This window comes from Phaenicophaeus curvirostris, chromosome 19, assembly GCF_032191515.1.
Source record: "Phaenicophaeus curvirostris isolate KB17595 chromosome 19, BPBGC_Pcur_1.0, whole genome shotgun sequence".
NCBI lineage: Eukaryota > Metazoa > Chordata > Aves > Cuculiformes > Cuculidae > Phaenicophaeus > Phaenicophaeus curvirostris.
The window spans coordinates 8809343-8837333 of NC_091410.1; the positions used below are offsets into that span (position 1 = coordinate 8809343).

Genomic DNA, 27991 nt, shown 5'->3' on the forward strand with positions numbered 1-27991 from the left:
TGGCAAGGATGTGCCTAATAAATTTTACAACTTCTGTTCTTTCACGTGGAAGGAAGGTAAACGAGCTCCCCAGCCTCCATCTGTAGAAGCCAGGACTGTGCAGCGTCTGCACTGCTGAGGAGCCTGGCCCCCTCCGCTGCTGCTGAGATCTTTGGGGGAAACAGATGGTTAATGTGTCAGGGCATCTTTGTATGCGCGTCCACGGATGTGAGTGGTGACGTAGACGTCTTGGGTTATTCATCGATTATTAACATTTGCTGACTGATATGAGCTGAATGTGTCTGTAATGATGAATAGGACGAAGGAGGTTGCCGTGTGGGGTGTGATTCAGAGGTCTTTGCAAATCTCTTTCTTACTCTTCAGAGGCAGAGCACTGGCATAGAAATCGGCAAAGCTGATGTGTTGCTGTTAGCTGCCTGGCTCTGCGTTTCACTCTCAGATCCACTGGCAAACAGAAAAGCTAAAATTAGCAAGAATTGGCTGCAGGGAATTCCTTGCTCAGTGAACCAGGCGTCCAAACTGTTTGAGGAAATACCAGCCACTCCCTCGCTGGATCAATACTGCTGATGTCAAGCAATCGCGCTCTGTTCCAAGCACATAACTAACTGAATCAATAAAAAGCATTCACCAGCATTTTCTGGCCAGGTGTTCTAAAAATGCAGCAGGAGGATTCCTTCTCTCCCACCGAAGAAGTCTTAAAAATGTATGAGTTTAGCAATTTCCTTGACGGGAAAAATACGTCAGCAATATTCAGATAAAATATACTTGTTTTGCCACTAGAGCACAGAAAATCTGTCTTCATTGCCCAGGCTTCTGTGAAGAATTTTTACCAAAGGAAAGGTTGGGGACTGTCTTCATTCTCATAGGCAGCAGTCACTGGTCATTTCTGTACTGCAGGTCAGTGGGAAATCAGAGAAAGAACGATGGCTCCATGGTCCAGGTCATATTGGGTCACGGTGTAAGTCATCCTGGGAATCCCTGAAGATCCTGTGAGCACAGAGCAGAGCCTGCAACCGGCCGGCTCCGCACTGAGAAGGCAGCTGAGTTATCAGGAGTGTTGAGATGCATTGGTGTGACCTCTGCCCGGGCTGCTTCACCTCCTGCTCTGTCAGAGCTCTCCTGGGGTGTCCTAGCACAGCAGTGCAATTCCTCTCATCGAATAACTGAATGCCATACAAAGAAGGAGACTGTGTTAACAAGAGAATATCCATCTGACCTGTGCCCACCTCTATCCAAAGCTGCCTCCTGGGGGTTGTTGGTGCTGATATGTAAACAGCCATAATCTGTCTTACCTCAAGAAAATTTATACTGATGCCAAGCAAGGGAAAAAAAAAGCACATACTTGCCGGTTCCCTGCTTCTTTCCTGCTCTCCTGGGGCTTCTGAAACAGAAGGGAAAGACGTCAAATACCTGCTCTGCAGAAAAACAGGACCTTGCCCTCTGGACGCTTAGCTCTGCTTTGCATACTGCTGGCTCTCTAGGCAGGCAGGCAGCAATCCAGATGGGAGAGGGTGGAGAGGCACCCTTGGAGCCCTCCTGGAAATAACAGTTAGTAGCATAGCGGACAGGGGGTTCCATGGGGAGCTGCAAGGTTCCTGAGGTGCATGGGGCAGCCTGTGACAGCGAGGAGCCTTGGCAAGGGACTGCTCGAACCCGCAAAAGGAGCCAGTTAAATGATAAAACTCAAACAGAGGAGGGAGAAGTGTAGAGTGAGTCTTCCCACATCTCCTCAGGGCCTGGTAACTTCTTCAGGAATAAGAGGACTGGGAAAAATACCTTATTTCTGGACAGATTTTTTTTTTTTTTACAGCAATAAAATAATTGAAGAAATTGCAGCTCCAGGGGTTTGGGTTCTTTCAATTGGATTCCCAGCATCACAGCTACCCTTCTGCCTTGCTGCATGTAGTCCTTGGCATAAGGATTGTGACGCTTTTTTGAAAGGAAGTTGTAGAAGTTAATGATGGGTGAGGTCATACAACCCCCCTGCTGCTTCCTGGAAATGAAAGCAGTGATGTGCCTCACTGCGCAATCAGGAGGGCCCGTGATTAAAAAATCATCAGTCGGAATCCAAGATGCTTTTGTGTTGTGTTCTATGTAGGTATTTCTGACTTCTTTGAAACGCCGAGTACAGGTTGGCCATGTTCCAGTCACGATAAAAATAAGTGCAGACACTCAGAATGCAGCTGCTTTCAACACTAATGTTATTTATTGAAATTTATACAAGGAACTATCCCATCCAGACAAATATCTGTTGCTCAGGGGGAATCCTGTGGGAACAGCTATAGAAAGTTACAGCTTCAAGAATGGCTCTTGTTATGTTGCCTCATATATAAACCTGCATCACACAGAACTGCAATCACTTGTGTTAAAAGGCTCAAAAAACCCACAAACCTTTAAAAATTTCTTTTCCTGAGCTGTTGAAGATTTGTTGCTCATTATCTGAGTACATAACATCCCTTATGGGAAAATTGTGATCTCAACTAACGAGGCATTAGAAGTTGTGTAGTGCTGGGATGCCCGTTTCAGCAATCCCTTGGCTTCTGAGAGCACTGGAGGGCTCACTGCTGGCCTTTCCCAGATGGTTGCATTGGTGTCACGGCATTACCCCTGTTTACTCTGCTTCTGTAAGTAGGTGAGAGCTTGGAAACAGCAGCAGGTAGTGTAAATCCAGGCTGCATGACTTGGGCAGGAGCTGTGAGTGCAGGAGCTCACACAGTGCATTTATCTTTGTGCCAGAGTGAGGGTGAGAAACAGCTCAGGTGCCAAACCTGGAAGCCAAAACACAGTAGGTGAGCTGCAGTCTCAGTTGTGACATCCTGGAGAAGGATCTCTGCTAATTAAAAAGGAAATGATAATTAGTATTAAGTCCCACATTTGCTTCTCGTCCCGAAATACTGGGAGTTTAACGTGTAAACATGGGCCAATACTGTAGCACTTCCACTGTGAAAACGTTTGCTCGTACATAGAAATAGTTCAGCTATTTATGTCTTGTTTCATACTGAGTGTCATCTTTGGATTTAACATTTCACAGTCAGAGGAAGCTTTCCTTCCTTGTTACACACTTGCAATGGATTTAAATTTATGTACAAAGGCTTTTCTTTTTCTCAGCCACATTTGAATTCTGGTTTCGTAGAATCACCAGGTTGGAAAAGACCCACCAGTTTAGCATTTCCAGTCGCATCCTGGGGTCCCCTTTTCCTCTTTCCATCCCCTGGGTTGCAGGAGGAGCAGAGCCCTGGCCCGTGGCTGGTGCTCGGCACAGGCACAACCTTTGCAGCCAGGACCCGCTACTGTTCCAGGCTGCAGGTGAAGCCAGTCGCATCTCCCAGCAGAAAAGTGCCAGAAGTCCTCCTCGGCTGCAGCTTTTATTCAAATATTCTGTTACTTCTGATGCCTGTGTTGTTTGGTGCAATAGGAGCATCGTGTTCTCTGAGACTCCCTGGCCCACCCGCGAGCACTGGGGCAGCAGAAATGGTATTTCATGTTTTCTTGAGAGAATGAAAAGGCTGCGGAAAGAAAGGGAAGATCCCTTGTTATGGAATGATCAAATGCTGTGCTTGCCTCTTCCAGAGAGCAGAGGTTATCTCTAACATGCACTCTACAGGATTTATAAGAAAGGTATGAGCTGTGTGGACTGCTTGAAAGCTCCCAAGCCGCACCAGGCACCAACATCACCTCCCTCCTTTCTTTCCACCTGTGGGCTTCCCATCCGCTCCTGGTCCAGCATGAACCCTTGTCCTTTCTGTCTGGTCATCTCTCATGGAAGATCTCAGTACCATGTTACATAAAGTGGAACTTTCTGTAGCCTTCTGGATGGCATCGCTGAACAGCCTCACTGCCTGAATTCCCAACGCCAAAGCACCAAAACTGCCAGTCATCCCTCTGAATTCCCCATGTCTCCCTGCTCCACTGAAAAGACACCTTGGGACCCATCAGGCTGGGGACTCGTGCTACCGATCAGACTGAGGAAGAACATTACCTTCAAACTGGGGAATGTAACTGGAAAATTGGGAGCTTTAAAACAGCCTAAGAGCACATTGCCTACTTAACTCCATCAGCAATGGTAATGGCGATATCTGTCTCAGCCTGCCAGGTTTATCTTGTCACATGGGCCATAAACGAGATGACAAATGAAAACGCTTCAGTGATGTTTATCATCTAAATCACTGCCTGCTTGTTTGCCTCGGATCTCTAGCAACCCTCCGAGCTGCCAGGCAATCTGAAGCAGCAATCAATTTGACTTGCAAGATAAAGATACAAGCTCACAGCTTAGCCGAGAGTCCCGAATTTCCTGCAGTAAGATGATGGACTGTCAATATACGTCAGTAATCTTCTCAGTGGGATACTGCAAGATCAGGGAACAGCTTGGATGCAATGCTTAGGAAAGGGAGGTGGGCAAAATGTTGGATCTGGATCTGTGCAAAACAAGGTCATTTCGTCATCTTTGAAGAAAACTCTGTGTTTATAGGATGCCTCTGTTGTTTCCTTTGTGCCTTGTAAAGGTGTTTGGTCTCTTATAAAGCTCTTACGGCTCCTTGGTGATAAAGAGCATGTTGGCATAGGTTTAAACTCTCCGCTGAGGCTAATTCCTAGCAATAAATCGAGACAAATTCACATTTGTCCCTTCTGGACGAGCAAGTTGTGTGCTTGTCCTTCGAGTATTTGTGGAGTAGAAATAGAGGAATCCCACTGAGGGCAACTACGGACGGCTCGGAGCAGCAGCCTGCAGTCCTGATGCATTGCGGAGTGTTCTGACCCGGGTTGCATGTGGTTATAAAACACTTCTCAGCACCAGAGGCTCAGTTTGGCGCAGACGAGAGGATGAGCCGCCGCTTCTGCAAGGCGAGGATGCTGTTTCTCCTTCTGCCCAAGGGAGAGCTCTGCCCAAGGAGATGAAAACACACAAAAGCTGGAGTTGTTGTCTGGTTCCCTCCTGTAGCGCTCCTGGGGTTTTTGTTTGTGTTTTTAATGTGTGAATAAGAGTCTCCCTGGGAAACCCGTGGTGCTGGGTTTGGTCAGCCTTTGCAGAATGAAAAGCAAAAGATAATTGGTGTTTGGCTCTCTGCTTTAAGCAAACCGTTTCTGTACCATGGAGGCGTCGCGCAGGTACAGAGAAGTCCCTTCTAATTAAATGTACAACAATTGTTCCTCGGAGCTTTCCCCTGCCAAATCAGGGGTTTTTCATTGCCAGCTATTTCCCAAGCCCCAGGATCTGGTTTGTTCTGCTGTTTGTATGCTCTGTGCTTAGGAGAGCCAGCTCAGTCGATGGCTTTTGGACATCTTAGTCCCCCAGCAGGGAAAGGAGGTGACGTACGCTTACTCTGCTGTGGAACTTGCCGTACCAGCAAGGTTGATGAGTTCACACAGAAAATCCCTTGTAATGCTCTTAGAGAATGGATGGGACATCTCTCGAAGTTTCACCTAGCAAGCAGTTTATGCCCTCAAAGATGAGGAGCAAAAGCTCTTGTAAATGTATTTTAGCTGATGTAATTGCAGAGTGTTCCCCTCCTTATCCGTCTGTGTAGCAAACTCCTAACAAGCTTTTTAATTCACTATCTTGGACAATGACTTTGTTATGCCTTGTTTAGAAACATCCCCCTTAAAGCCACATATTTTTATTAGAATGAGGAATCATGGTAATCCAGAGGCTCTCAAGTCTGGCTGTGTAAGGTGTCTCCAATTTAGGCTACATCATTTAATCCGATGTTCTTATCAAATGCTGGATGATTATTAAGACTCCCTAGAAGTCCTCGGTGCCTTGGCACGGTCCCTGGAAGGCTGTGCTCACCTCAGCTTTTCTAAGCACTTTTCTGACCTAGCCAAGGGTCAAAGACGTATTTTGGACTCAAATCCGAGACTGGTTTGATCCTGCTTGGGGGATGTATGGTTGTGTGTGTACGTAATTTTATATTTCCTCTAATAACAATAGTTTCTGTAGCGTGAGCTCGTAAAAGTTGCTGTTCTAATTAGGGCAGCTCTGCCTGTGCTGACACGGAGAATGATTTGCACACCCTGCCTGTGTTTTATCTTAGGAGCAGGAATGGTAGTCGACTGGGAACAAGAAACCGGGCTCCTGATGACATCGGGAGATGTGAGGATAATCCGGATCTGGGACACAGATCGGGAAATGAAAGTACAGGTAACATCTGCACGTTGTCCTGTTCACCTTTCCCTCTCAGAATGCATCCCATGCAGTGAGAAATGCTGACAGGTTCTGGAGCTTCAGCTTCCCTGCCTCAGGGTCACGTTACAAGATAAATAAAACTACACACATACTTGGTGAGTGTGCCAGGTCTTTCCTGGAAGCTGCTGCTGTTATTCTAGGCGGTGGGCAGCAGCGTTTGGGAAAGACAAGGCTGTGGGGTCCAGAGGCAGATACTGGGGTGCCGATAGGATTTCCTGTTAGCATATAACAGAGATAGTATGAAAATCCTTGAGGAAATGTGGTGAAGATCTCTGAGCAGTGTCAAGGGGAAAAGGCGCTGCAAGCAGTCACAATCAAATGGAAGTTCTGTAGGAATTACAAGGAGAAGCAGCTGGTCTGTGAGAGTGGAGTCACCATGCTGGAGAAAAAAAGGAAGACTGGTTTGCAAAGCTTCTAGAGATTAATTACCCTTTAATGAACATTAATTATGACGCTTTGACCCAGCAATGCAGGATAATTAAGCCTATGTTAATCTTAATTACTTTCACATATTATTTTTTTCTATGTAAATCAGGGAACAGAAGAATTCAATAGATGAAAATCTTTTAAATTATGATGATTAATGGTTGCACTGAAAGTATCTAAACACACATTGTTTCTTTTCTAATTGCAAAGATCAGTTGTGTTGAAATTCAACCGATTGAAACTTCCTGACTCAGTTACACTGGAAAAGTGAAAATCAGCACAAAGAGCAGCAAAGCTTTGTAATCCAGGCTAATAAAGGTGCCTTCCCACTCTTTGAACTACAAAAAGTGTACCTCTGGAAGCACTTGGGATGTAGCTGAAGAAGCAAGTACTTCATTTTCACTTCTGCTGATTGTTCCGGCTTCAAAGGCAGGATCCGGGCGTAGGCAGTGAGCAGAGCTGCTGAGAGCAGCCCTGGAGGTTGGTGCCTCCAGCCAGCAGCTTCCTTGCTCAGCTGAGGCTGTGAATAGCAGCTAGGAAAGGTGACTATGCACGGAAATAAAAATAGGATTGAAGTGTGAAATTAGCTAATGCAGTTCTAACGTGCCTCTGCATTGTTAGCCTGCTTCGTCAGTGCTGCTGAGCTTTTCATACCTGTTTTAATTGAAAATGTTTTTCCTTATAACAAGCGTAGATATTTTTTTTTGCTTGTAGCGAGTAAAGAGCAGGAAGGTAACAGCGTTAAAGTGCACACAGTGTTCCCAGCACAGCTGTACTTGTGAGCTCCAGCCACCTTTTTCATGTCATTTTTTTCAATACACGCAGTCCCTGGCTTCTAATGAGATAACCTGGATCTGCTCGTCACGTGCCCTAGAGCGGGGACTGGTAGGTGGCACAGCACCGGCTCGCTTTATCTTGCGTAAGTGATTCTCCGGTGCTGTATTGTAGGCAGGCAGCTCATTGTGTTGGCTATGACTTACGTGTCCACTCTGACGTTTCTCGAGAGCACAGGAGCTGCCTCCCCACCACTGGCTGCCTGCAGCCGCCAGGCGTGGAGAAAAGGAAGGGCACGTTTAGTCTGCAGAGCTGAGCCCATTTGCAGCAACCACCAGGGTTCTGCAGAGGTGCAGCGATGATCCTAATGAATAAAGGAAGAAGAGAGCTAAGTGTTTAAAAGATGAAATAAAAATAGACTGAAAGAAATGGACTTCGTGATTGAGCCCTTCTGGGTAAAGGGAGCTCCCTTCTGGTAAAAATGTTTTAATGCTTCCAGGGACCAGGTTTTGTCTGACACAAGCAAAACCAAAAAGCTTCTTTTACGAGAGACATTTAAATGACTTCCTAGAACTTATTTGGGTCTTGATTTGATGCACAAAAAGGGCCAGTACCTTCCATTTTTGTACCTTCATTTGAATGGGTGATATTACCTCCAGCATACTGTACGTTGGATTTTGTGTGTGTGGTTCTGTGTGTGGGATTAGGAGTTTTTGCTTTCTGTAGGTATGTGCCTTTTATGTCTCTTCTCCAGATTTATACTGTCCCTCCTCCCATTCTGGTACTATTTACAACAAAGGTAGTTTATGGATAAATAATTCCTCTGGCCATTTGTTTTAACTGATTAGGTATTCTTAGGAGAGAATGATACTAACTCCTCCATCCCAAAAGAGACAATGACTTTCTTCTGGTTTGTAAAGCTGAATGATTTACAAATGCCGGTTTTGCTAGAATTCCTCCTCTGGACCTGGCTCTTTAGGTCAATCTGTGGCACTTACGGCTCGGACACACGGCAGCAGCAGTGTCCGTCGTCCCCAGGTCACCAGTCCCTCATCGCTGCTCATGCCCAGAAAGCCCCAAGGAACGCTTCCCACCAAGGGTGCCGTGGAGTTGGTTACGGGTGGAAACTGGTTTGGTTTTGGACCATAATGGGGGAAGGAAGAGGAGGAGGACATGGTTGTCTGGTTTGGCACGTTGACTTGAGTGCCTTCTCTCTGGGGCTCTGAACTTGAAGACACGTCAGAGTCTCAGCGTGGCTTTCATATGCTTTCTCCCTAGGATATCCCCACCGGAGCTGACAGCTGCGTGACCAGCCTGTCTTGTGATTCTCATCGTTCATTAATTGTGGCAGGGTTGGGTGACGGCTCCATCCGTGTGTTTGACAGGAGGATGGCTCTGAGTGAATGGTAACTACCCTCCCTCTCAGGCTCGGTGGGATGCTCGTGTTTCCTCTTCCACCACTTCAAAACATTTCTCTACTTGTTCCTCAGCCGTGTCATGACCTACCGAGAGCACACAGCCTGGGTGGTGAAAGCGTACTTGCAGAAACATCCTGAAGGCAACATCATGAGTGTCAGGTAAGAGAGATCTTGCTGTTCGAGCTGTTTTCTCTTAAACAGTGTTTGGGTTTCTATTTAAAATCTGCCTCTGGTATTTCAAGAGCTAAGAGGGTAAAGCTCTTTAGTTTGACATTTGCTTCAGTCATTAACTCCAAACTTGGTGGATAGAAAGCAAAAAGAAATGTGAAGCTTTCCTTGGAAGCCTATTAGTGAGGTTTGAGTAAACAAGAAGGCGTTTTTGCTGAAATCACTATCACGAGGCATGTGAGGGAGGAATCGAATGAACCAGAAAGCTAAGCTAGATATAGTATATCTTAGAGTTGTTCTTTATTGCCAGCATCTCCGTGGGGTCATTTGAGAGAGAACACGAGAAGGAAGGTTGATGTTGCATCTGTTGGGCATATTGCTGTGCAGGATTACTTTGCTGTCTAGCAATTTTCTACACATAAATCCATTTCTGCAGCCTGGTAAATACTGCGGAGAGAGCAGCATATACTTATTTGGCCATTAAAGAACAGCAGACTATGATTTATTGTCACAAAGCCACTGTTTGCACACAAAGAGGCTCTTTTTCTTGATTATAAAATGAAAACAACATAATTTTCTGGGATTCAGAACATTCCTGAGGTGGGGGATGGGCCCACAAAAATGTATTAAGACTTTTCAGAAAGGGGATTATGTGATGTAGCTGCCAGATTTGTCGAGCTCACATATTAGAGTTTTTAATCTTCCTTTCTGTAATCTCCTTCACCAGTCCCAGGGGTCAGGCCTGAACACTTGGCCAGCCGGGGTCGGTAGGCTCAGTGCCCTTCTCAGCACATGGTGCTTTCTTTTGGGACTGAAGAGGTATGAGAAAATGTTTTACATCAAAAGCCAGGTCTGATCTCATCCCAGAGGAACATGGTTTGTTGAGACAAGACAACTCGCTCTCGGTTTCTCCCTTCACTCTTTCCTTCAGTTGACAGCAAGATCCAAGGAAAATGAATGTTAGGACGTATGGAGGTCTTGGTCTAGCTGTTTCCTGAGAAACTTGAAGGCTTTGTATTGGTTGTGCAGCAGTTCTGTGAACGTCAGGGAAAGTTTCACTGGGACCAGAGGCAGGAGTTTGTAATTCAGGAGTGGTGACTGAGTCTCTCCGTGGCCCAGCACTGGTTCAACATGTGATGCTGTATTCAGCTGCTTGATCTGCGTGCTAGTACCACCACAGTGCTTCAAATTAACCATCAGGTCTGCCTTTATCAGGCTGATGGCATTGCTAGAAAAGGTCCCTGAACAGCCCAGTTCAGTAGCTTAGCTGTTCTTGACTTCTCCTTGATCAACTGGGATGTGTTTCCTCGTGTTATTGTTCACCTGAGGTGTGTTCTTCTATGTAGCTTCTCATAATGGAGCTTCACTTCCATTGTAAAGCTCTTGTATGGTCTTCCAATACATTCAGAACGATTTTCAAGACTTATTTATGTTCAAAGCTTTAAATGAATTTACTGTATATTTGATCTCTCTCAAACAATATTTCTGTCTAGTCTTAAGGACCTAAATCAGCCTCAGGTTTAATTTGTCTTGAATTTAATTATGTGACAGCTGGAGTTGCAGCTTCTTATAATGATATAAGTAATCCTGTGTAACAGCCTTTTGATCAGTATTAGTTATTCCATAAGTAGAGGAACTAAAGGCAATATGCTTCTTAATGCTTCCGTTGTTCTTAGCTCTGTAGGGTGATTCACAGTTGTGTGGCCATCAGTGTCTTGGAAAAAATAACACATTAAAAGTTGTGATGCCAAAAGCTGCCAGCAGAATAAGATCTGATGAGTTGATTTGGAATTTAGTTTCCATAAGAGACTTTTCTGTTTGTTTGTCTGTACACCAATCTCTCACAAGGAGCTCAGAAGAGCAGACGTACCATAGCAAAGTCCTCAGTCCAGGGCTCTAGGAAAAGATGCACCCTCTCACATCTAACAGGCACGATTCTACTGGTGCATTTCAGAGAGATTACTGAACAAGAAGAAATCATTTGTCTTTGAAGGGTGCTTGAGCAAAGTATCTTGCCTCTGCCACTATTACCTTCTCCACCCTCCCTTCCCTCATGAAGTCATTAACAGGATTGACACGTCGCCTGGGCATTAGCAGGGTTCGTTACGCCTGGTCCACAGAGTACTTTGGACAGCAAGGACTCATGCATCTGCGTCCAGACATTTGGCATAATGGATGGTACCAGCGGATCCCATCTGGTTCGAATTTTCTAATACAATTTCCTGCTGTGAAAAGGAGAAGGAGCTTGGGTCTGACATACAGCTTGGTGTATTGGGTATGACATAACAGTAAAGGCAGTTGTGCTCAGCACCGAGTATGAGTAATAATGGATCACAGCTGAGGGCAGAGGCAGAGCTGGTTTTGCAGCACTTAATGCGTCGTGGATGGTACCAAATCTAAGTGACATCAGGGGAATTCAGCTGTAGTGACAGAGAAGGCAAGTGTGCTTTTTCTCTGTCCTAATTTTACAATCAAGGTGGTGACCTCCCAGGCAGGCATAGGGCTCGGTTTCCGGGGCTTTAGGATCTGGTTTGGATACAGCCTGACGCTGTGAAACTCCTGTGTTGGCAGTGTAAACGGAGATGTGCGGTTCTTTGACCCCCGGATGCCGGAGTCCATGAAGGTCCTTCAGATCGTCAAAGGGTTGACAGCCCTTGACATTCACCCACAAGCCAACCTCTTTGCGTGGTAAGTTCTGGTTTCGTGTGCATCCCTGGAATGAATGGAGAGGACAGATCTTAAAGGTCTTTTCCAACCTAAACAATTCTGTGATTCTGTGCAGACATAATTAATGGGGTTCTTTTGGTTTTGTTGTTTGTTTTAACCTCGCTACAAACAGTGCAACTTCGTTCCCGTGTTTGCAGCTCAGGAATTACATCCCTTGTGTGCATTAATGAAACCTCTTTTGTTGTTTAGCCTGGAGAAGAGGAGGCTGAGGGGTGACCTCATTGCTCTCTACAACTACCTGAAAGGAGGTTGTAGAGAGGAGGGAGCTGGGCTCTTCTCCCAAGTGCCAGGGGACAGGACGAGAGGGAATGGCCTCAAGCTCCACCAGGGGAGGTTCAGGCTGGACATCAGGAAAAAATTCTTCACTGAAAGGGTCATTGGGCACTGGAACAGGCTGCCCAGGGAGGTGGTTGAGTCACCTTCCCTGGAGGTGTTTAAGGCACGGGTGGACAAGGTGCTGAGGGACATGGTTTAGCGTTTGATAGGAACGGTTGGACTCGATGATCCAGTGGGTCTCTTCCAACCTGGTTATTCTGTGATTCTGTGTGATTCTCTGCACCGGTGGCTTAAGGTGATGGTGTACGGTCTTGCACTCACGTGTCAGATCCTTGTTCAAAGTTAATGTGTGTTTCTGGGCTCTGCCTGGGGACCGGCAGCTGCTCCGCAGCTTGGAGGTTGTTGGGAGATCTGTTTTCAGTGCATGTGTGCTCCAGCCCCTCATGTTTTCCTTACTCACTTCTGCAGTGTAACAGGTAACCATGGCTTCAGCATTCCCCTAAATCTCCCGGCACTGAGGTTGCCGTGGTGCAGTTCAAGTCTGTCTCTCACTTAGAACTCATTGCACACTAGTCTGATAAACGGCTGAGGTCAGCACAGCTGAAAAGGGTGCTGTAGGCAACAATATTGTTGTTACCACAGCATTCTCAGTGACACGGTGTTCTCTTGATCCCTTTCCAGTGGCTCAATGAATCAGTTCACTGCGATCTACAATGGAAATGGGGAGCTGATCAACAATATCAAATACTACGATGGTTTTATGGGACAAAGAGTTGGAGCCATCAGCTGCCTGGCTTTCCATCCTCACTGGGTCTGTATTCTCTCTCTCTTTGGATTTTGGAAATTGCATTTCTTGATTGATGTCTGCGTTGGAAGAGGGAAAGGCGCCAAGACTGCTCTAGCACAGAGAGGTGCTGCCCAAGCCTAATTTTATGAGCGTGCTTTGAGCTCCGTGCTTGTCGTGCAGGTTGTTCCAGGCAACCACGCTGGTGGTGCTGCTGGTTTATGACCTGCACCTACAACTGGAACACCAATCCCTATGGCTGAGTCCTTTTTACTTGTGGATCAACTTGATATACTGTTCCCCTTTCTTCCCATTATGCTGGGACCGCAGCCTGGCTTAGCTCTAGGGTTTGTGCCACAGAAGTTGTCCAAGGTGAATTTGCCAGAAGCTGAATGGAGAGGTGCAGTCTCTTGCTTCCAGCACACAAAATCTGATGTGCTTATTTATTCCATGCCTCCTCTCTTGCAGACAGTAGGCTCACCCTTGTGTCTCTTGGGCTGCTTTTACACTGCCTTATGTAAGGCTTTTCAAGACCTAATGCCATGCAGTGGAAAAGCTGCAGGTTGGAAAAATAAGAGAAGTGCAAATATTAAAGGAAGAAGCTGAAAAAGTCTGGAATGGATCAGTGTAAAAAGGAAATTTTAGAATGTGTCATGACTGAGGTGGCTCTGCAGTGTTTGTTAGAGAGAGAATCTGGTTGTTAATTAGGAGGCAGGTGCCCATCTGCATTGTGAACTTGTGCTCACTCAGAGACGAGAATAAAAGGATATTGAGAGCCTAAGAAAACAATGTGAATGGGTAGGAAAAACAGGAGGAGGATAAAAGGTGTTTAGACAGGGAGATATTTTAGAAACCTGCAGATCAGAAGACAAATATTTAAGAGGAGGGAAGGGCTATATTAACTGGGCAAGGAGAGGCAAGGCAGCTTTCCTGCCTCGGTTATGTGTGTTTTACATCCTCAAGATAATGAGGTTAAAGAAAAGCTCACCCCCACCCCAGGTTTGAAAAGCCACTTTGCACAAAGCTGAACAGCAGTTTTGCTGTCCTGAGGTTTGGGGGATGGAGAGAGAAATGGCTAATCATTGGAAATGTTCCACTCTTTAAATGAGCAAACAACCGAAGCCCTGTCCAGGTTGTTCCTGGGCCTCTCAGTGGAGGGAATGCTAATTTTCAGTCCAGGCGACTGCTCTTAACTAGCAGATTTGCAGTCATTTAGAAAAATTATGTTAGCGGTTGGCGACTAATAGCCACCATAATTTCTCCCTCTGGCTGAAATGGGCATATAACTCGCTGGGAGGCTGTGGGTGCTGGCAGCGATGCCGTCAGAGCTGCACTGGCAGCTGCACTTCAGAGCCTTTGAGCATCAGGGCGTTACTGCCGAAAACGTCGACCGTTACCGGTTTGCCTCTCGTTGCTGCCTGACACCTGTACGATTATTCCCACTTTGCTCTTTCCACAGCCTCATCTTGCAGTCGGAAGCAATGACTACTACATCTCGGTGTACTCGGTGGAGAAGCGGATCAGATAACGGCTGGTGGCAGCGGCGCTGGAGCAGGGCGTCCCGGCGGGCAGGGCTGTGTCTCACCCATAGTGTACATAGTGAAATTATCAACTTGAATGTTAAGTGTTGGCTGCTGCTGCAACCCATAACTTGAACATTTTTTTCCTGACTTAGCTACTGATGATTTCCACAAGGGGAAGAGAGACAATCTCCTTTCTTTTTTTTGTTTCCCAGCTATATCCTCTAAAAGCTACAGAAAAAGAACATTTTATTTTTGTTTCCAGTGGTTGGCTTCTCTGCTAGAAACACGGCTCCTGAGCTTGGAAGGACTGGATGAGGCAGTACCCTTGAAAAGGGCTTTCTGTATTAGTCTTTGTTTTGCTGGAGCGTAGGTTGCTTTAAGGACTGAGGTCAGGACTCACCTACAGCTCTGCACCTTTGATCAGACCGCGGGCCCCCTCCAGCTGCTGCCTGCCCTGTGCCAAACAGGAATTCCTCTACTTGGGCAGCAAGACCCGAGCTGTCCATCTACAGAACAATGAACATGCTTCTGCACCACCCGAGCGTGGGCAAGGGAGGCAGGAAAGTTGTCTCCTCTGCATGAACATTCTCTCTGTGGCATCCTCTCCTTTGGAAATGGAGACAGAAGGTGTCGTGGTGGCAAAGGAGGCAGGGATCCTGAGGAAAGGGGCTGGAGGAGATGACAGGAGCAGGGCAGGATGTCACCGTACTTTACAAGGTTGCAGATACAGAAAGAAGAGGGAAAAAGGGAGAACGGACATTTCTCACGTCCCAAGCCTGGAGCAAGTCACTCACATAACCACTTTCCCCACAAGTGCACGTGGTGCTGGTGGGGAGGTCTGGGGCATCTCGGTCACTGTTACTGCTGCAGCCACTGTCTTCCTGCCCACAGTGAACTCCACAAACACGTCTGAGAGCCTGGGAGTGCTGCCCAGCAGCAAGGGAGGCTCCAGGGCCACCCCATGGCTTTTGCCTCGCTTCAGTATGCTAGTGTTCAGCAAGGCGATGTTCAGGAGAGTTTGCACACTTGCTGCTGTGTGTATGCAGCTGCACACATGTGGACGTGGCTGTGGCTTCTCTGTCTGTCCCCGCAGAACTGGGCTGGGAACCACACGTTGTCTGAGCACAAGAGAATCACTAAACGCAGGAGAAGGCAGCAGGTCATCCTGCTCTGAGCGAAACAGCTTTGTCCCAAGTGTCCAGGGGGAAGCCTGCTCCATCTTCTGCACCTTTCCACGTCTGAATAATGAATGTTACTGGCCTTTGAAATCCCTGGTGGGTCTGGAGATGGGTGTGGGGAAGGGGTAGGCAAACAGCAGGTTTCTTTCAAGTGCTGCTGAGGGGCGATTTAACTGGCTAAGAGCAGAATTCGCACTGTGCAAAAATCACTGCGGTGACACAGGTTGATCTGCTGTGTCCAGAAGTCCCTGATTTTTCTTCCAGCTGGTACCGTGGGCTCTGCAGGCTCCCAGCAAACTCTGCCAGCGATGAGGAGATATTAAGGAGGAAAGGGATGAGAAGTGTTCCTTCCCTGTGCAAACAGCAGCTTCACCTCTGCCACGGCATCTGTGGAGCACATCTGACTGTCCCTGCTCCTTGAACACCAGATAACCTGGTTTCCTAGGTGTGCTGAGGCAGCTGGGCTGTGCAGAGCTGGTGGAGTTGGCCCACAGCTCTCCAGGCTCGCTGCAAGGAAGCTGTTGCCATGTGGCATGTGCACATCTGGATGCCAACTTTGATGAGAGTGTTTGAACCGTGGAGGGTGGAGGAGCCAAAGTCTGAGCGCTGTGTCCATGCTCTGGGCACCGGTGCTGTCCCCCTGCAGCAGGGAGGTGGAGGGCCAGTTCCCAGGATGATGAATCAAAGGCTTTAAACTTTAAAAAAAAAAAAAAAACTACCTAAAAGTCCACTTTGGAGTTACCAAAAGTTAATTATGGTCTAACAGAGCTGTGCCTCTTCCCGACCCACTCCCGTGCCGCTCCGATGTTGGTCCCAGCTCTACATGTCTCCTCCCTGCCCGTGCCGGGGGCTAACAAGGGGCCAGCAAGCACGGAAACCACAGTTTGGGATCTACACATAACCGATTAACATACACAGCTTAAAAAAAACCAATAGATTTTTAACTTATATCAGTGTATTCATTAAAGGAACAAGAAATACCTAGCCAAACGCAAAGGTACGTGGTGGGAAGCTGCTGCTCCTTGCCAGCGCTCCCCGGTGCCGGCCAGCCCCTGCGGCCAGGAGGTGGGTTTTTAATGAACTCGGCCTGATTAGCTTTCATCTAAGCGTGTGTGTGCGTGGGCTATATTTTCACAGGTCTGATGCAGAGATTCAATCATGAAGTTTAACCAAGGATCCGGAGAGCGTCCTACCTAAAAGTTCACTTATCTCTATTTATTTTACAAAAATTAAAAAGATATTAAAAAAAAAAAACCCACACGATTGTAATGTGAGAGTAAAACAAATACAAACAAATAAATGGTTAATAAAAAATAAATGCGGAAACACTTCCCGGGTTGAGCATCGTTTCCTGGGGTGGGAGTGAGGAAGAGGGGCAGCTCAAGAGGGAACTAAATTCAGTTTTAGGTGATGAGTTGGGTGGTTCTGGGCAGTTTCTCCACAGGGATGAGGCTGGTTGTGCCTGGAGATCCTGGGGGACAGACACTCTTAACAGGCTCTGCAGTGCAGGACAGGATTCCAGCCTCTTAGAGCGGGAGTTACCAAAAGGTTTAGTGTGCCCCTCGGAGCTGCCATGCTGCCTTTGGCATCAGGTGCCAGTCCCAGTAAAGCTGAGGTGATGGCCACAGTCGCTGCCACAGCCTGTCTTGGCCCCTGCTGTGTCCCCTCTCGGTGCCATCAGGCTGTGGGTGGTGCAGCCAAGACTGTTTCTCCCACTCAACCACCCCCAGGAGCTCCCAGGGGCCCCAAACCCGCAGGCAGCGCCAGAACGTCTCCTGCACCAGGATGTGGGGATGCAGGGACACAGGGACGTGGGCTTGGAGGGACACGCGAACAGGTCCCTGCAGGGGCTAATGGGGATGAGGTTCTCTGTCACAGAATCACCAGGTTGGAAATGACTCACCGGATCATCGAGTCCAACCATTCCCATCAAACACTAACCCATGTCCCTCAGCACCTCATCCACCCATCCCTTAAACACCTCCAGGGAAGGTGACTCAACGCCTCCCTGGGCAGCCTGTTCCAGTGCTTGATGACCCTTTCCGTTAAAAATTTTTTCCTAATGTCCAGCCTGACCCTCCCCTGGTGGAGCTTGAGGCCATTCCCTCTCGTCCTGTCCCCTGTCCCTTGGGAGAAGAGCCCAGCTCCCTCCTCTCCACAACCTCCTTTCAGGTAGTTGGAGAGAGCAATGAGGTCTCCCCTCAGCCTCCTCTTCTCCAGGCTAAACACCCCCAGCTCTCTCAGCCGCTCCTCATAAGGCCTGTTCTCCAGCCCCCTCACCAGCTTTGTTGCTCTTCTCTGGACTCGCCCCAGAGCCTCAGCATCCTTCTTGTGGTGAGGGGCCCAGAACTGAACGCAGGATTCGAGGAGCGGTCTCACCAGTGCCGAGTCCAGAGGGAGAAGAACCTCCCTGGACCTGCCGGTCACGCAGTTTCTGATCCAAGCCAAGATGCCCTTGGCCTTCTTGGCCACCTGGGCCACTGCTGGCTCATGTTCAGTCGCTGTCAACCAACACCCCCAGGTCCTTCTCCTCCAGGCAGCTTTCCAGCCAGCTGATCATCACGACCCACAGCTCTGCGGCTGCCCCTGCCCCACCCTCTGTCCTACAGCCCCCCAACTCGTACAGTGCCCATCCCCTCTATCTGCCTGTCTCCTATAGCACCCCTACCCTCTAGAGCCCCCATTCCTCATAGTCCCCAGCCCCTTATCCCCTATAGCTCCCCAGCCCCTGTACCCCCCACTCCCCCCACTCTCATCCCCCGTAGCTCTCCATTTCTGTAGCTCCTCATCCACTATACCCCCAATCCCCTATAGCTCCTCAGCTCCTATAGCCCCCAGGCCCTCCACTCTCACCCTTTGTATCTCTTCATTTCCTATAGTGTCCCTGTCCCCTACAGCCCCCATTCCTTACAGCCCCCAGCCCAGCAGCACCTATATCCTCATCCCCTACATTCCCATCCCTACATCCTCATCCCCTATAGCCCCCATCCCAAATACACCTACCCCCAACACCCCCTTTCCCTATGCCCCTATACCCCCATCCCTTTTACACCTCTATCCCCTATACTCCCCACGCCCAATAGCCCCATCCCCTATGTCTCCCCATCCCTAGTACACCCATCCCCTACACCTGTTCCCTATCCCCCCATTCCCTATAACCCCCATCCCCAACACCCCCGTCCCCTATATCCCCATCCCCTATGTCTCTCTATCCCCAATACCCCATCCCCTATGCCCCACCCCTTGTATCCCGATTCCCTATATCCCCCATCCCCAATGCACCCCATCCCCTCTATCCCCATCCTTTATAATCCCCCATCCCCTCTATCCCCATCCTTTATAATCCCCCATCCCCAACACCCCCATCCCCTCTATCCCCATCCTTTATAATCCCCCATCCCCTACTCCCCCAATCCTCTATCTCCCTATCCCCCATCCCCTCTCTCCCATCCCCTGTATCCCCCATCCTATATCTCTCCCCCCTCCCCTCTATCCCCCCATCCCCTCCCGTTCCCGCCCCCACAGCGCCCCCTGCCGGCGCTCGCCCTTCCCCGCTCCTCTCTCCGCGTTCGCGTTTGGCGGGGCCGGTCCCTGCGCGGCCGCCGTCGCGGGGCCGGGGCGGGGCGGGGCGCGCGGGGCGGCGGCGCCGGGGCGATGGGGAACCTGTTCGGGAGGAAGCGGCGGAGCCGGGTCACCGAGCAGGACAAGGCGGTGCTGGTGAGAGCTGGGGGGGCCGGGGGTACACCCGGGGGGGCTCTGTGCCCGCCGGCGCTCGGCTCCTGAGCCCTGGCTGGCCGGCTGGCCCTCTCTGTCTTGTCTCTCTGTCCGTCCGCCTGCCTGGCTCTCTCTGTCTGTCTGTCTGTCTGTCCGTCCGCCTGCCTGTCCCTCTCTGTCTGTCTGTCTGTCTGTCTGTCCGTCCGCCTGCCTGGCTCTCTCTGTCTGTCTGTCTGTCCGTCCGCCTGCCTGCCCCTCTCTGCCTGTCTGCTCCTGTATCTGTCCGTCTGTATGTCTGTCTGCCTGTCCCTCTGGCCGTCTGTCCCTCTGTCCATCTTCCTGCCCCTCTCTGTCCGTCTGCCTGGCCCTCTGTCCGTCTGTCCCTCTGTCTGTCTGTCTGCCTGCCTGCCTGCCTTGTCTGTCTGCCTGTCCCTCTGGCCGTCCGTCCCTCTGTCTGTCTGCCTGCCCTGTCTGTCCGTCTGTCTGCCTGCCCCGCTCTGTCCGTCTGTCTGCCTGCCCCCCTCTGTCCATCTTCCTGCCCCCCTCTGTCCGTCTGCCTGTCCCTCTGTCCCTCTGTCTGTCTGCCTGCCTGCCTTGTCTGTCTGCCTGTCCCTCTGGCCGTCCATCCCTCTGTCCGTCTGCCTGCCCCCCTCTGTTTGTCCGTCTTCCTGCCCCCCTCTGTCCATCTTCCTGCCCCCTCTCTGTCCGTCTGTCTGCCTGCCCCCCTCTCTCTGTCCATCTGTCTGCCTGCCCCCCGTCTCTCTGTCCGTCCATCTGCCTGCCCCCCGTCTCTCTGTCCGTCCATCCACTCACCTGTCCCTTTCTGCCTCTTGTCTGTCTCCTCTCCAGCAACTGAAGCAGCAGCGGGACAAGCTGAAGCAGTACCAGAAGCGGATAAGCCTGAACCTGGAGAAGGAGCGAACACTGGCCAGGCAGCTGCTGAAAGAGGGCAGGAAAGAGTGAGTGGGGCAGGGGGGAAACCCCTGCTTGGATGGGCAGCAGCAGGGACCATCACTGCCAAACAGAATTGTTTTCCTGGAAGGGAAAAGTTATGGAGCTGAAGGTGTTGGTGGGCTGTGGGGTAGCCACAGATGCCTTGTTGAGAAAGGGAGTTTAAAGTTTTACGCTTACAACTTGAAGAGCCTGCCCATGTGCCACGGCTGGTGATAATACTCAGAGCACAGCTTTGAAGGGTGGTTTTCTTGCTTAGCCACAGAGCGTCTGTGGCTCATATGGACCCTATGTTGGTGGACGTCTTGTACACCTTGTTTTGAGCGTCTCTTGTAAGCCTTTTGTAACAAGAGCTTTGTTTTACATCGCTGCAGCACAGCTGACCCATTGAACTCCAAATCCACAGCAAACATACCTAAATTTTCAGGTAGCAGACAGCAAACATGAATAATTTGCTCATCCTTATTCTTCATAGCAGCAGTTCAGAGTTGTCATTTAATTTACACATGGGGTTTGCCTCTTTTGGAAAAAGCACAAAGCAAATCTGGTTTTGGTGCAATTCTTTTAAGCTTCTTTGCTTTCTCCCATGCTGACTTTTCTTCCTCCTTTTTTTTCCTTCAGAAAAGCCATGCTCTTGCTAAAGAAGAAACGCTACCAAGAGCAACTTCTAGATAAAACAGAAAACCAAATCAGCAACTTGGAGCGGATGGTAAGCGAGAATCTGTTCCCGCGCGCTGCTGGCACCTGCTGTGTGCGCTTGGTGTTAGGGGTTTTTCTGGGATTGCATGGAATTGCATTTTGTTAGGTTCTAGCGGGGTTTGATCCTCTGCCCAAAGGGCAGATCACTCTGAGATCAACCACACGCATGACTCTTCACTGAAGAACCAAGCAGTGAGTGTGTTTGGAGTCTGTAGTGCAGGTCACGTATCACACATCTGGTTTGTAAGTCAGTGCAGCTTTAGCTGTGGTTTGGGCCACCACAATGGACACTTCATAGAATCATGGAATCATCGAGGCTGGAAAAGACCTCTAAGATCATCCAATCCAACTGTCAGCCCAACACCACCATGTCCACTAAACCACGTCCCAAAGTGTCACATCTACATGTTTTTGTAACACCTCCAGGGATGGAGACTCCACCACTGCCCTGTTCCAATGCTCCACCACTCTTTCAATAAGGAAATTTTTCCTACTATCCAATCTAAACCTCCCTTCATGCAGCTTGAGGCCGTTTGCTCTTGTCCTATCACTTGTTATTTGGGAGAAGAGACCAGCACTTCCTTGAGGATGCGTCGGTACCGTGATTTTTAGCAATGGATGTCTTTGTTCTGAGGTGGCTGTGGAAACCGTGACCTCAGCTCAGACTGTCAACAAGAAAATCAGTTTAAAGGGCTGTCGGATACATTTTTGCAGCTGCCTGGGCTAAGGCTGGTTGTGTGCATATTCCATACTGCTGATGTAATCGAACCCTCTCGGGGTTTGACTGATTTCTCCATGCAGTTTCTCTGAGGATCTTGGCCAACAATGGGAGTGTGACAGCCTGTGATGTTTCCCCTTCTCTTTTCTGTTTCAGGTCCAGGATATTGAATTCACCCAGATTGAAATGAAGGTCATCGAGGGTCTGAAAATAGGCAACGAATGTCTGAACAAAATGCACCAGGTACGTGTGGCCGGCTCAGCGGAGCACACCCTCACCTTGGACCCAGCAGAGCCCTGACTGTTAGCAACAGCCTCCCCACAGGCCTTGCTCATGCATGGATTTTTGGCTCTTTTTTTCAGGTTATGTCAATAGAAGAAGTAGAAAGAATAATCGGTGAAACCCAAGACGCTGTGGAGTACCAGAGGGTATGTGCTGCGTGTGTGAGTGGTGTGAGCAGAGACAGCCTGCCAAACAGTGTTGCTCTTATGTGTGCTATGTTCCCAGACCTATTTTAGAGGGAGAGCGGGAATTAAATCTCAGGTGCTTGCAGAAAAATTCACTTTGCTAATTTTCCCATACCCCTTCACCCCTTGCTCTCCTGTGCACATGTACCATGCTGCAAGTCACAGAGCTGCACCCACTGCACTGTTGCTGACTTGAATGTGTCTTTTTCCATAGCAAATAGATGAGCTACTAGCTGGCAGCTTGACTGAGGAAGATGAAGATGCCATTCTAGAAGAGTTAAATGCTATTACTCAGGTAGGACTGACCTGATCTTCTTGTATTTACCTTTAATCCCCATTTTCAGAAAGCTATTTGCAAGAGGGGAGAAAGTGCCTTTTCCTTCACTTTGAATAGCTGCTCTTATTCTGCTAGAGATCTCAATTACCCCTATTATTATTATTATTATTATTTTTAAAAGCTTCGTGCTTGTTTATTGGGCAGTGCTAAAGCCCAGGACCCTTCCTACAGTTCTGGGGCAGATGTTGATCTTTCTATGCAATCTCTTACGTTGTGACTTCACTCCCAGACAGTCTCTACACAAAACCACAGTGCGAGAGCCTGTAACCACCACTGGGTATGTGGGGTGTGCATCATGTGTCGTCTTTAATATTCTTGCAGGAACAGATGGAGCTTCCAGAAGTTCCTTCTGAGCCACTCCCAGAAAAGATCCCAGGTACGTTTTCTATATATGCTCTGCACCTTTGGCTTCTCATCCTTCTTCTCAGTTCCATGCCATAGTCTGAGAACCTCTCCTATTGTAAGCGTTGTCCTAGCACATGTGCAGGAGTATGAACTTTCTGCTGATACAGGCTATGCAGGCTTCCCCGTGTGGCTCTGACAAATCCAGCCAGCCCTTTACTGTTGGAAGGCCCAAGGCTCCAGCCTTTTTGCTGGGCTGGCAGCTGTCATTCATCTTGGAAAGTTCCTTCCTGGTGCATCTGCTATTCTGAAGTCACGCTGGTACCTGCTGGGAGGCTGCCAGCTGCCTGGAAACACCCACTCTGTGTTCCATGGTGTAACTCCTCAAGGAACGCCTTCCGTGGCTTTCTGCTTCACCTAGACAAGACTTTCTCACGTGACACTGGAACTGGTTCCTGCCTCTCGTCACAGTTTTTTGTGACCACAGATATTAGCATTCGCACTGCATGAAACTGGATTTCACTGAGGCTCGTGACAACTCGTAGCTCTTGTGACCTTGCTTTGAGTAACAACAATAATTTTGAACTAGCTGGATGGATCCAGGACTGTCGGGAGCTCTGCATGACTTGTGTGATGTGTGTGTTTGCTCCCAAGCAATCCAAAACCTCAGCAGCTGGGTTTGTGCAGCTGGGCGTGAAGAGAGAGGTGGGAGAGAGCTCCTGAAGTGGAGTGACCAAATAGGCACCTTTGGTTTGGTGAGGAAGGAGTCTTCCCAGAGCGTTACCAGGTGTCTGTCCATGCAGAAGAACTGAAGGTGAAACCTGCCCTTGGAGACAAACAAGGAGGCAGAGCAGGACCCAGTTGGGTGCCAGGTGGCAAACTGAGGAAGAGTCTCTCTCCTGGGGCAGAAAGTGGATATCCCTGCTTGTGGAAACCAGGAACCATTGTTCCATGTAAGAAGCCATTTCCTGCATGTGGAATCTACCCAGGAGAAATCTGGGATGTGGAAAACAGGCTGGTGTCTTTTTGGTGTTTGTTTACAAGTAAACATGGATCAGATGTCATCTCTGTACGCCTGCAGCAGGGTGGCCAAACGAAACACAGGCTGTTCTTGCTTCGTGCAGCTGATGGGAGCCTCTTTTAGGCTCGTTGTCAGAGAGAAGGGGTGAGAGGAAAAGCTCATCTGCCCGCTGCCCTCCAAGAAACCACTGCCCTAGATCCATGGAGCAGGGATGGTGGCTGGTAAAGTTGTGTTGGGTAGGTTCTGAAACTTTTAAATTCTCCAAGTGCTGTGAAAAAGAGGGGCGCACGGGCTACGTGGAATTACTTATAACAGACTTTTATTAGTTCCGGTGCTACGCAAGCATTTGTTGCTCTGCTAAGGAGTGGATTGTGAGTCCTAGACCTTCTACAGAGATAACTGCATAGTATTTGTGTTCTCTGTTTCTGTAACAAGTTTCTTTTTCTTCCACAGAAGCATCACCTGTCAAGAACAGGCCAAAGGCAGAACTGGTGGCAGCATCTTAACTCCCACTTCTGGGGATTCCCCCACATAACTTTCACCCAGGACAGTTTGCCATCCCAGCATGTAGCTGGGAACAAGCAATGCCTTGGCAGCATCCCAGCTGTGCTGGGCGGATTGTGGAGCAGGATTCCCTGTGCAGGGTGGGGAACCTCAGCTGATTATTGCTCTTGTATCAAGATTATTTTCTAGTGCTTTCTTTTTTTTGTAACTTAAATTCTAAACGCACTCAGCTGCGCTCTCTTGGGATTAAACAACAACTCTCCAACTTCCAAAGCCAAATGCTTTCTGTAAGTTTGATTTCAGTGATGAATCTGCCTTTGACTGAATCCCTGGGAAGTCCCAGCCTTGGAGTGATTGCATGTTGGAAGCGGCTGTCCTGAGCATCGGGCTAGGTGAGTGAGGCTGCTGTCAGGAGCCCTCTGGACCACACCACTGACTGCACACCTCTCGGCTCCTTTGCTTTCCCTCTTCTGATTCCATTTGTGGAAGGACTGCCGGTGTCTCATCCTTGTGTAAACTGGACTGGCTGGCGTGTCTGGCTCTGAAAAGGCAGGGGCAGAGTGCAGGCAGCCTGAAAGAAGGCAGCAAGCCAGAGCTTCTACGGGCACCGATGCTTTTTGTTGCGGGTTAGAAACTCTTCTGTCAGCCGTGCGTGAAACGGGCTTATGAGCAAGGTGTTTCATCTGAGAGAAGTTCAGTATGATTGCTGGGTTCTGCATTTGTTTGCAGCCGCACCAACTGAGGGAAAAGCCCAATCCTCCATGTGAAGTGAAGAGCTGGCCTCTGGCCGGGCGTGAGTCAGAGGCGGCTGGTAATCATTCTCGCTCTGCCTGTCTGGTAATCCACGGTGCTGGGTGAGAGCTGGGGTGACAGGAATCTGATGAGCCTCTTAAAATTGCAGCAAGGCGTCTCCTGCCAACGTTATGAGTCCCTTGTTGGCTCTGCACCGTCGTCAGAGCTCACCTTTGCAACGTTCAGGCGGGCTGAGATCGATTCTGCTTCCAGCTGTCGGCTCATGTTTGATATCTCCCGGAGACAGGAAAGGTCAGGCTGGTGTAAACGCCAGGCTCGCTCTGTACCAGACATGAAGCTTAAATTGGTGATCCAAAGACTCTGCTCAGTACGGAGTTGGAGGGGAGACCTGTTCCTTCTGCACTACACTGTGGAGGACAGGCTGGTGCTTCTCATGGTGTAGCGAGGTGCTTGGGTCAACACGGATGGCAGAGCCTTTGGAAAGCTGCCTGGCCAAGCAGGTGGTGGGCAGATTTAGCTGTTCTTGGAGGCAAGCTAGCTTGCCAGCTTGCAGATGCTCTTCAGGACACTGCAGATCTTTATTTATTATGTTCTTGAAGCTGCAACCTTTAATCCCTGTTTCTGTGATGGCAGAAGGACCCAGAAGGTCCTTGGAGACATTCAGTGACTGCCTTTGGGGTTATGGGATCTGGTGCTAGACAATGATAAATAATCCCAGAGTCTGTGCTGCTCTCCAGCCTGTGGCCGTGGGCCAGCAGCAGCTCTGGTTTTGAGTCATGCTGTCCGTATAATCTCCATTTGTTACCTCCCAGAGACTGGCCAGGCATCAAGGAGTAGAACCTGGGGCCAAACGCTTTGGAGCTGCCTTGTTTTCAGTTCCTCTGCGCTCCCTCCTAATCAATGTTTTGCAGCTACGCTGGGTCCCACAAGCCTTGGACTCGTATTTGGAAGCTGCACAGCTCTAGCAAACGAACTGCTTTCTCTGTAATGAGCAGAGTGGGTTTGAACAGATCCTTGTGCTTCTGCTGACCACGCCGGTTACCCCAGCCAGTGCTGGGACAGCCAAACCCTTCACCCAGCTTCCACAGACAGAGTCAGGACAGGACAGGGCTGTGTCCTGCTGTGCGCTCCTCTGATTTTTTTCCCTTCTGTGAGGTTGTTCTGCTCTGTGTTACCATCCTGACTGTCTGCAGTGCACGCTTGTTCCACCAGAGAGAGCCTTGTCTTCATCAGCACCACAGTTTTTGTGGAACTCTTTCAAGGCTCCTCCAGTCCATCCACTAGTCTGGTGTTGACTTCTTTAATTATACCCTGTTTAATTTATACTTCACAGGGGGGAATGCTGGACTCTCCCACTGAGGGACCTTTCCTGGGAGCCCAGTGTTTGCTGCTAGCACTCGGTGCAAACCCTGTTGAATGGGGTTGGCTGGGGAGGGAGAGAGCAGCACAGTCATGGAACAGAATCGTGGAATGGTTTGGGTTGGAAGGGACCTTAAAGATCATCCAGTTCCAGCCCCCCTGTCCTGGGCAGGGACACATTCCACTGGATCAGGCTCATAGCCTCATCCAGCCTGGTCTTGAACAGTCTCTGTGCTCTGGTTCTCTTGCTTCTGAACGTCCTGGCGGTGAGAGAGATACAAGCCAACCATCCCAGGGGAAGCTGCAGTGAAGCCGCGCCTGGTCCTGGCATCTGAATGCCTGGTGCTGTCTGTGCTCTTCGCTCAGGGCTTTCCTTGGGTGAAGCTGGTCCAGAGAGGAGAGGATAGAGCTGAAGGGGTTAATCCAGCTCCTTGCATTTGTTAATGCAGAAAAGAGGCTATTTACTGAGCTAACAGGAAGGTTTGGAGCAGATTGCCAACGGCTTCCTCTTCTGATCCCTGCACCAAACAGATTGTACTGTGTCTCCTTGAGAGGAAGAGCCAGGAGTGGTGTGTGACCTCTGGTGTGCTGTAACAATAAACTGCTTCCAATGGTTTCAGTGACTCCTCTTCCAGCCTTGTGTTTTCACAGCAAATGTTTTGGATGAGCAAGACTTGCCTTCCTTCTCCCTCCCCTTCTTGCTCCCTGCTCCTGGGAGAGATGTGGGCAGGAAATTTCAGAACAGGCTCCATGGGTAACAGAAAAACAATCCTGTTTGCTTGGATGGCCTGGGAAGAGGCGTGCGTGTATCTGAGAGCAGCAGAGCCTCTGGAGCCCTGGCACGGCAGCAGCTGGGTAGGGAGGAGCTGGAGGGATATTGGAGAGAGCTGGTGTGTTCCAGTGCCTGTCCCTCGTCACCCATGAGACAGAGGGTCGGGCTGACCACCCTGGGTGAAGTGGTTTCCAGGGGAAAAGGGCTCTTCTGGGCAGCAGGAGGAATGGGTTGGATCCCAAGACACAAAAGGATGTTTGGAAAGGCAGCTCTCCCAGCCTTGGGTTTGCAGTGAAGCTAAACCAGGGGTTTTTTTGCAGGAATTTTTCTGGAGTTGTTGGCCAACTGGGTGATAAACAGCCTGCACTGGGACACTGACCTTGCTGAGAGCCTGTGGCTCTGTCTGGATGACAGTGGTGGCCGTGCTGTCTGCCCCTGCCCGCTGTGGGCTCTGGTGTCCCCTCCTTCAGTGGGGTTTTATTTCTGATGCCCCAAGCAGCCAACCTAGACCCACTGGGTGTGAATCCACCCGTTTCAAATGGGCACCATCACCCGTGGTCCTCAAGAGTGACACTAGGGCTGCCTCTAAACACTTGCTGTGCTTTGGCACCAGCTGCTTCGCCCTTGGTTTGGATTTACATCTCCTGCTGATGGAAGCAGCGGGATGGGACTCGATGATCCAGGGGGTCTTTTCCAACCTGGTGATTCTATGATTCTATGTGTCCAGGTCTCCCCTGCCTGGGCCAGCCAGCTCCTTGGCTCAGCCCCCAGTCCTGTCCCTGCCAGAGGAGGTACTGGGGGTTCCCATGTTCCTGGGAAAGCAGCTGTATTGTGTTTAACAGTCTTTAATTAACACTCCCCGTCCCGCTCAACTGCAGCAGCGGGGTGGGAGCTGG

The 27991-nt window shown here is 49.4% G+C and overlaps 2 protein-coding genes across 4 annotated transcripts in view; both read left to right on the forward strand.

Moving 5' to 3' along the window:
- RPTOR (regulatory associated protein of MTOR complex 1) overlaps positions 1-16712 on the forward strand; it is a 147573-nt gene extending 130861 nt beyond the window's left edge. For all 3 annotated transcript variants that reach the window (XM_069872897.1, XM_069872899.1, XM_069872900.1), the window contains 6 exons: positions 6033-6139; positions 8663-8790; positions 8875-8961; positions 11542-11658; positions 12655-12784; positions 14217-16712. In XM_069872897.1, the coding sequence (XP_069728998.1) occupies positions 6033-6139; positions 8663-8790; positions 8875-8961; positions 11542-11658; positions 12655-12784; positions 14217-14285 (638 nt within the window). In that variant the 3' untranslated portion in view covers positions 14286-16712. The remainder of the gene's footprint in view (positions 1-6032; positions 6140-8662; positions 8791-8874; positions 8962-11541; positions 11659-12654; positions 12785-14216) is intronic.
- Positions 16713-19032: 2320 nt separating this feature from the next.
- CHMP6 (charged multivesicular body protein 6) lies at positions 19033-26939 on the forward strand. The gene is made up of 8 exons (XM_069872491.1): positions 19033-19175; positions 20022-20131; positions 20745-20832; positions 21697-21783; positions 21903-21968; positions 22222-22302; positions 22666-22720; positions 24161-26939. The coding sequence occupies exons 1-8, from the start codon at positions 19113-19115 to the stop codon at positions 24211-24213; spliced, it is 603 nt and encodes a 200-aa protein (XP_069728592.1). The 5' UTR covers positions 19033-19112; the 3' UTR covers positions 24214-26939.
- The last annotated feature ends 1052 nt before the right edge of the window (positions 26940-27991 follow it).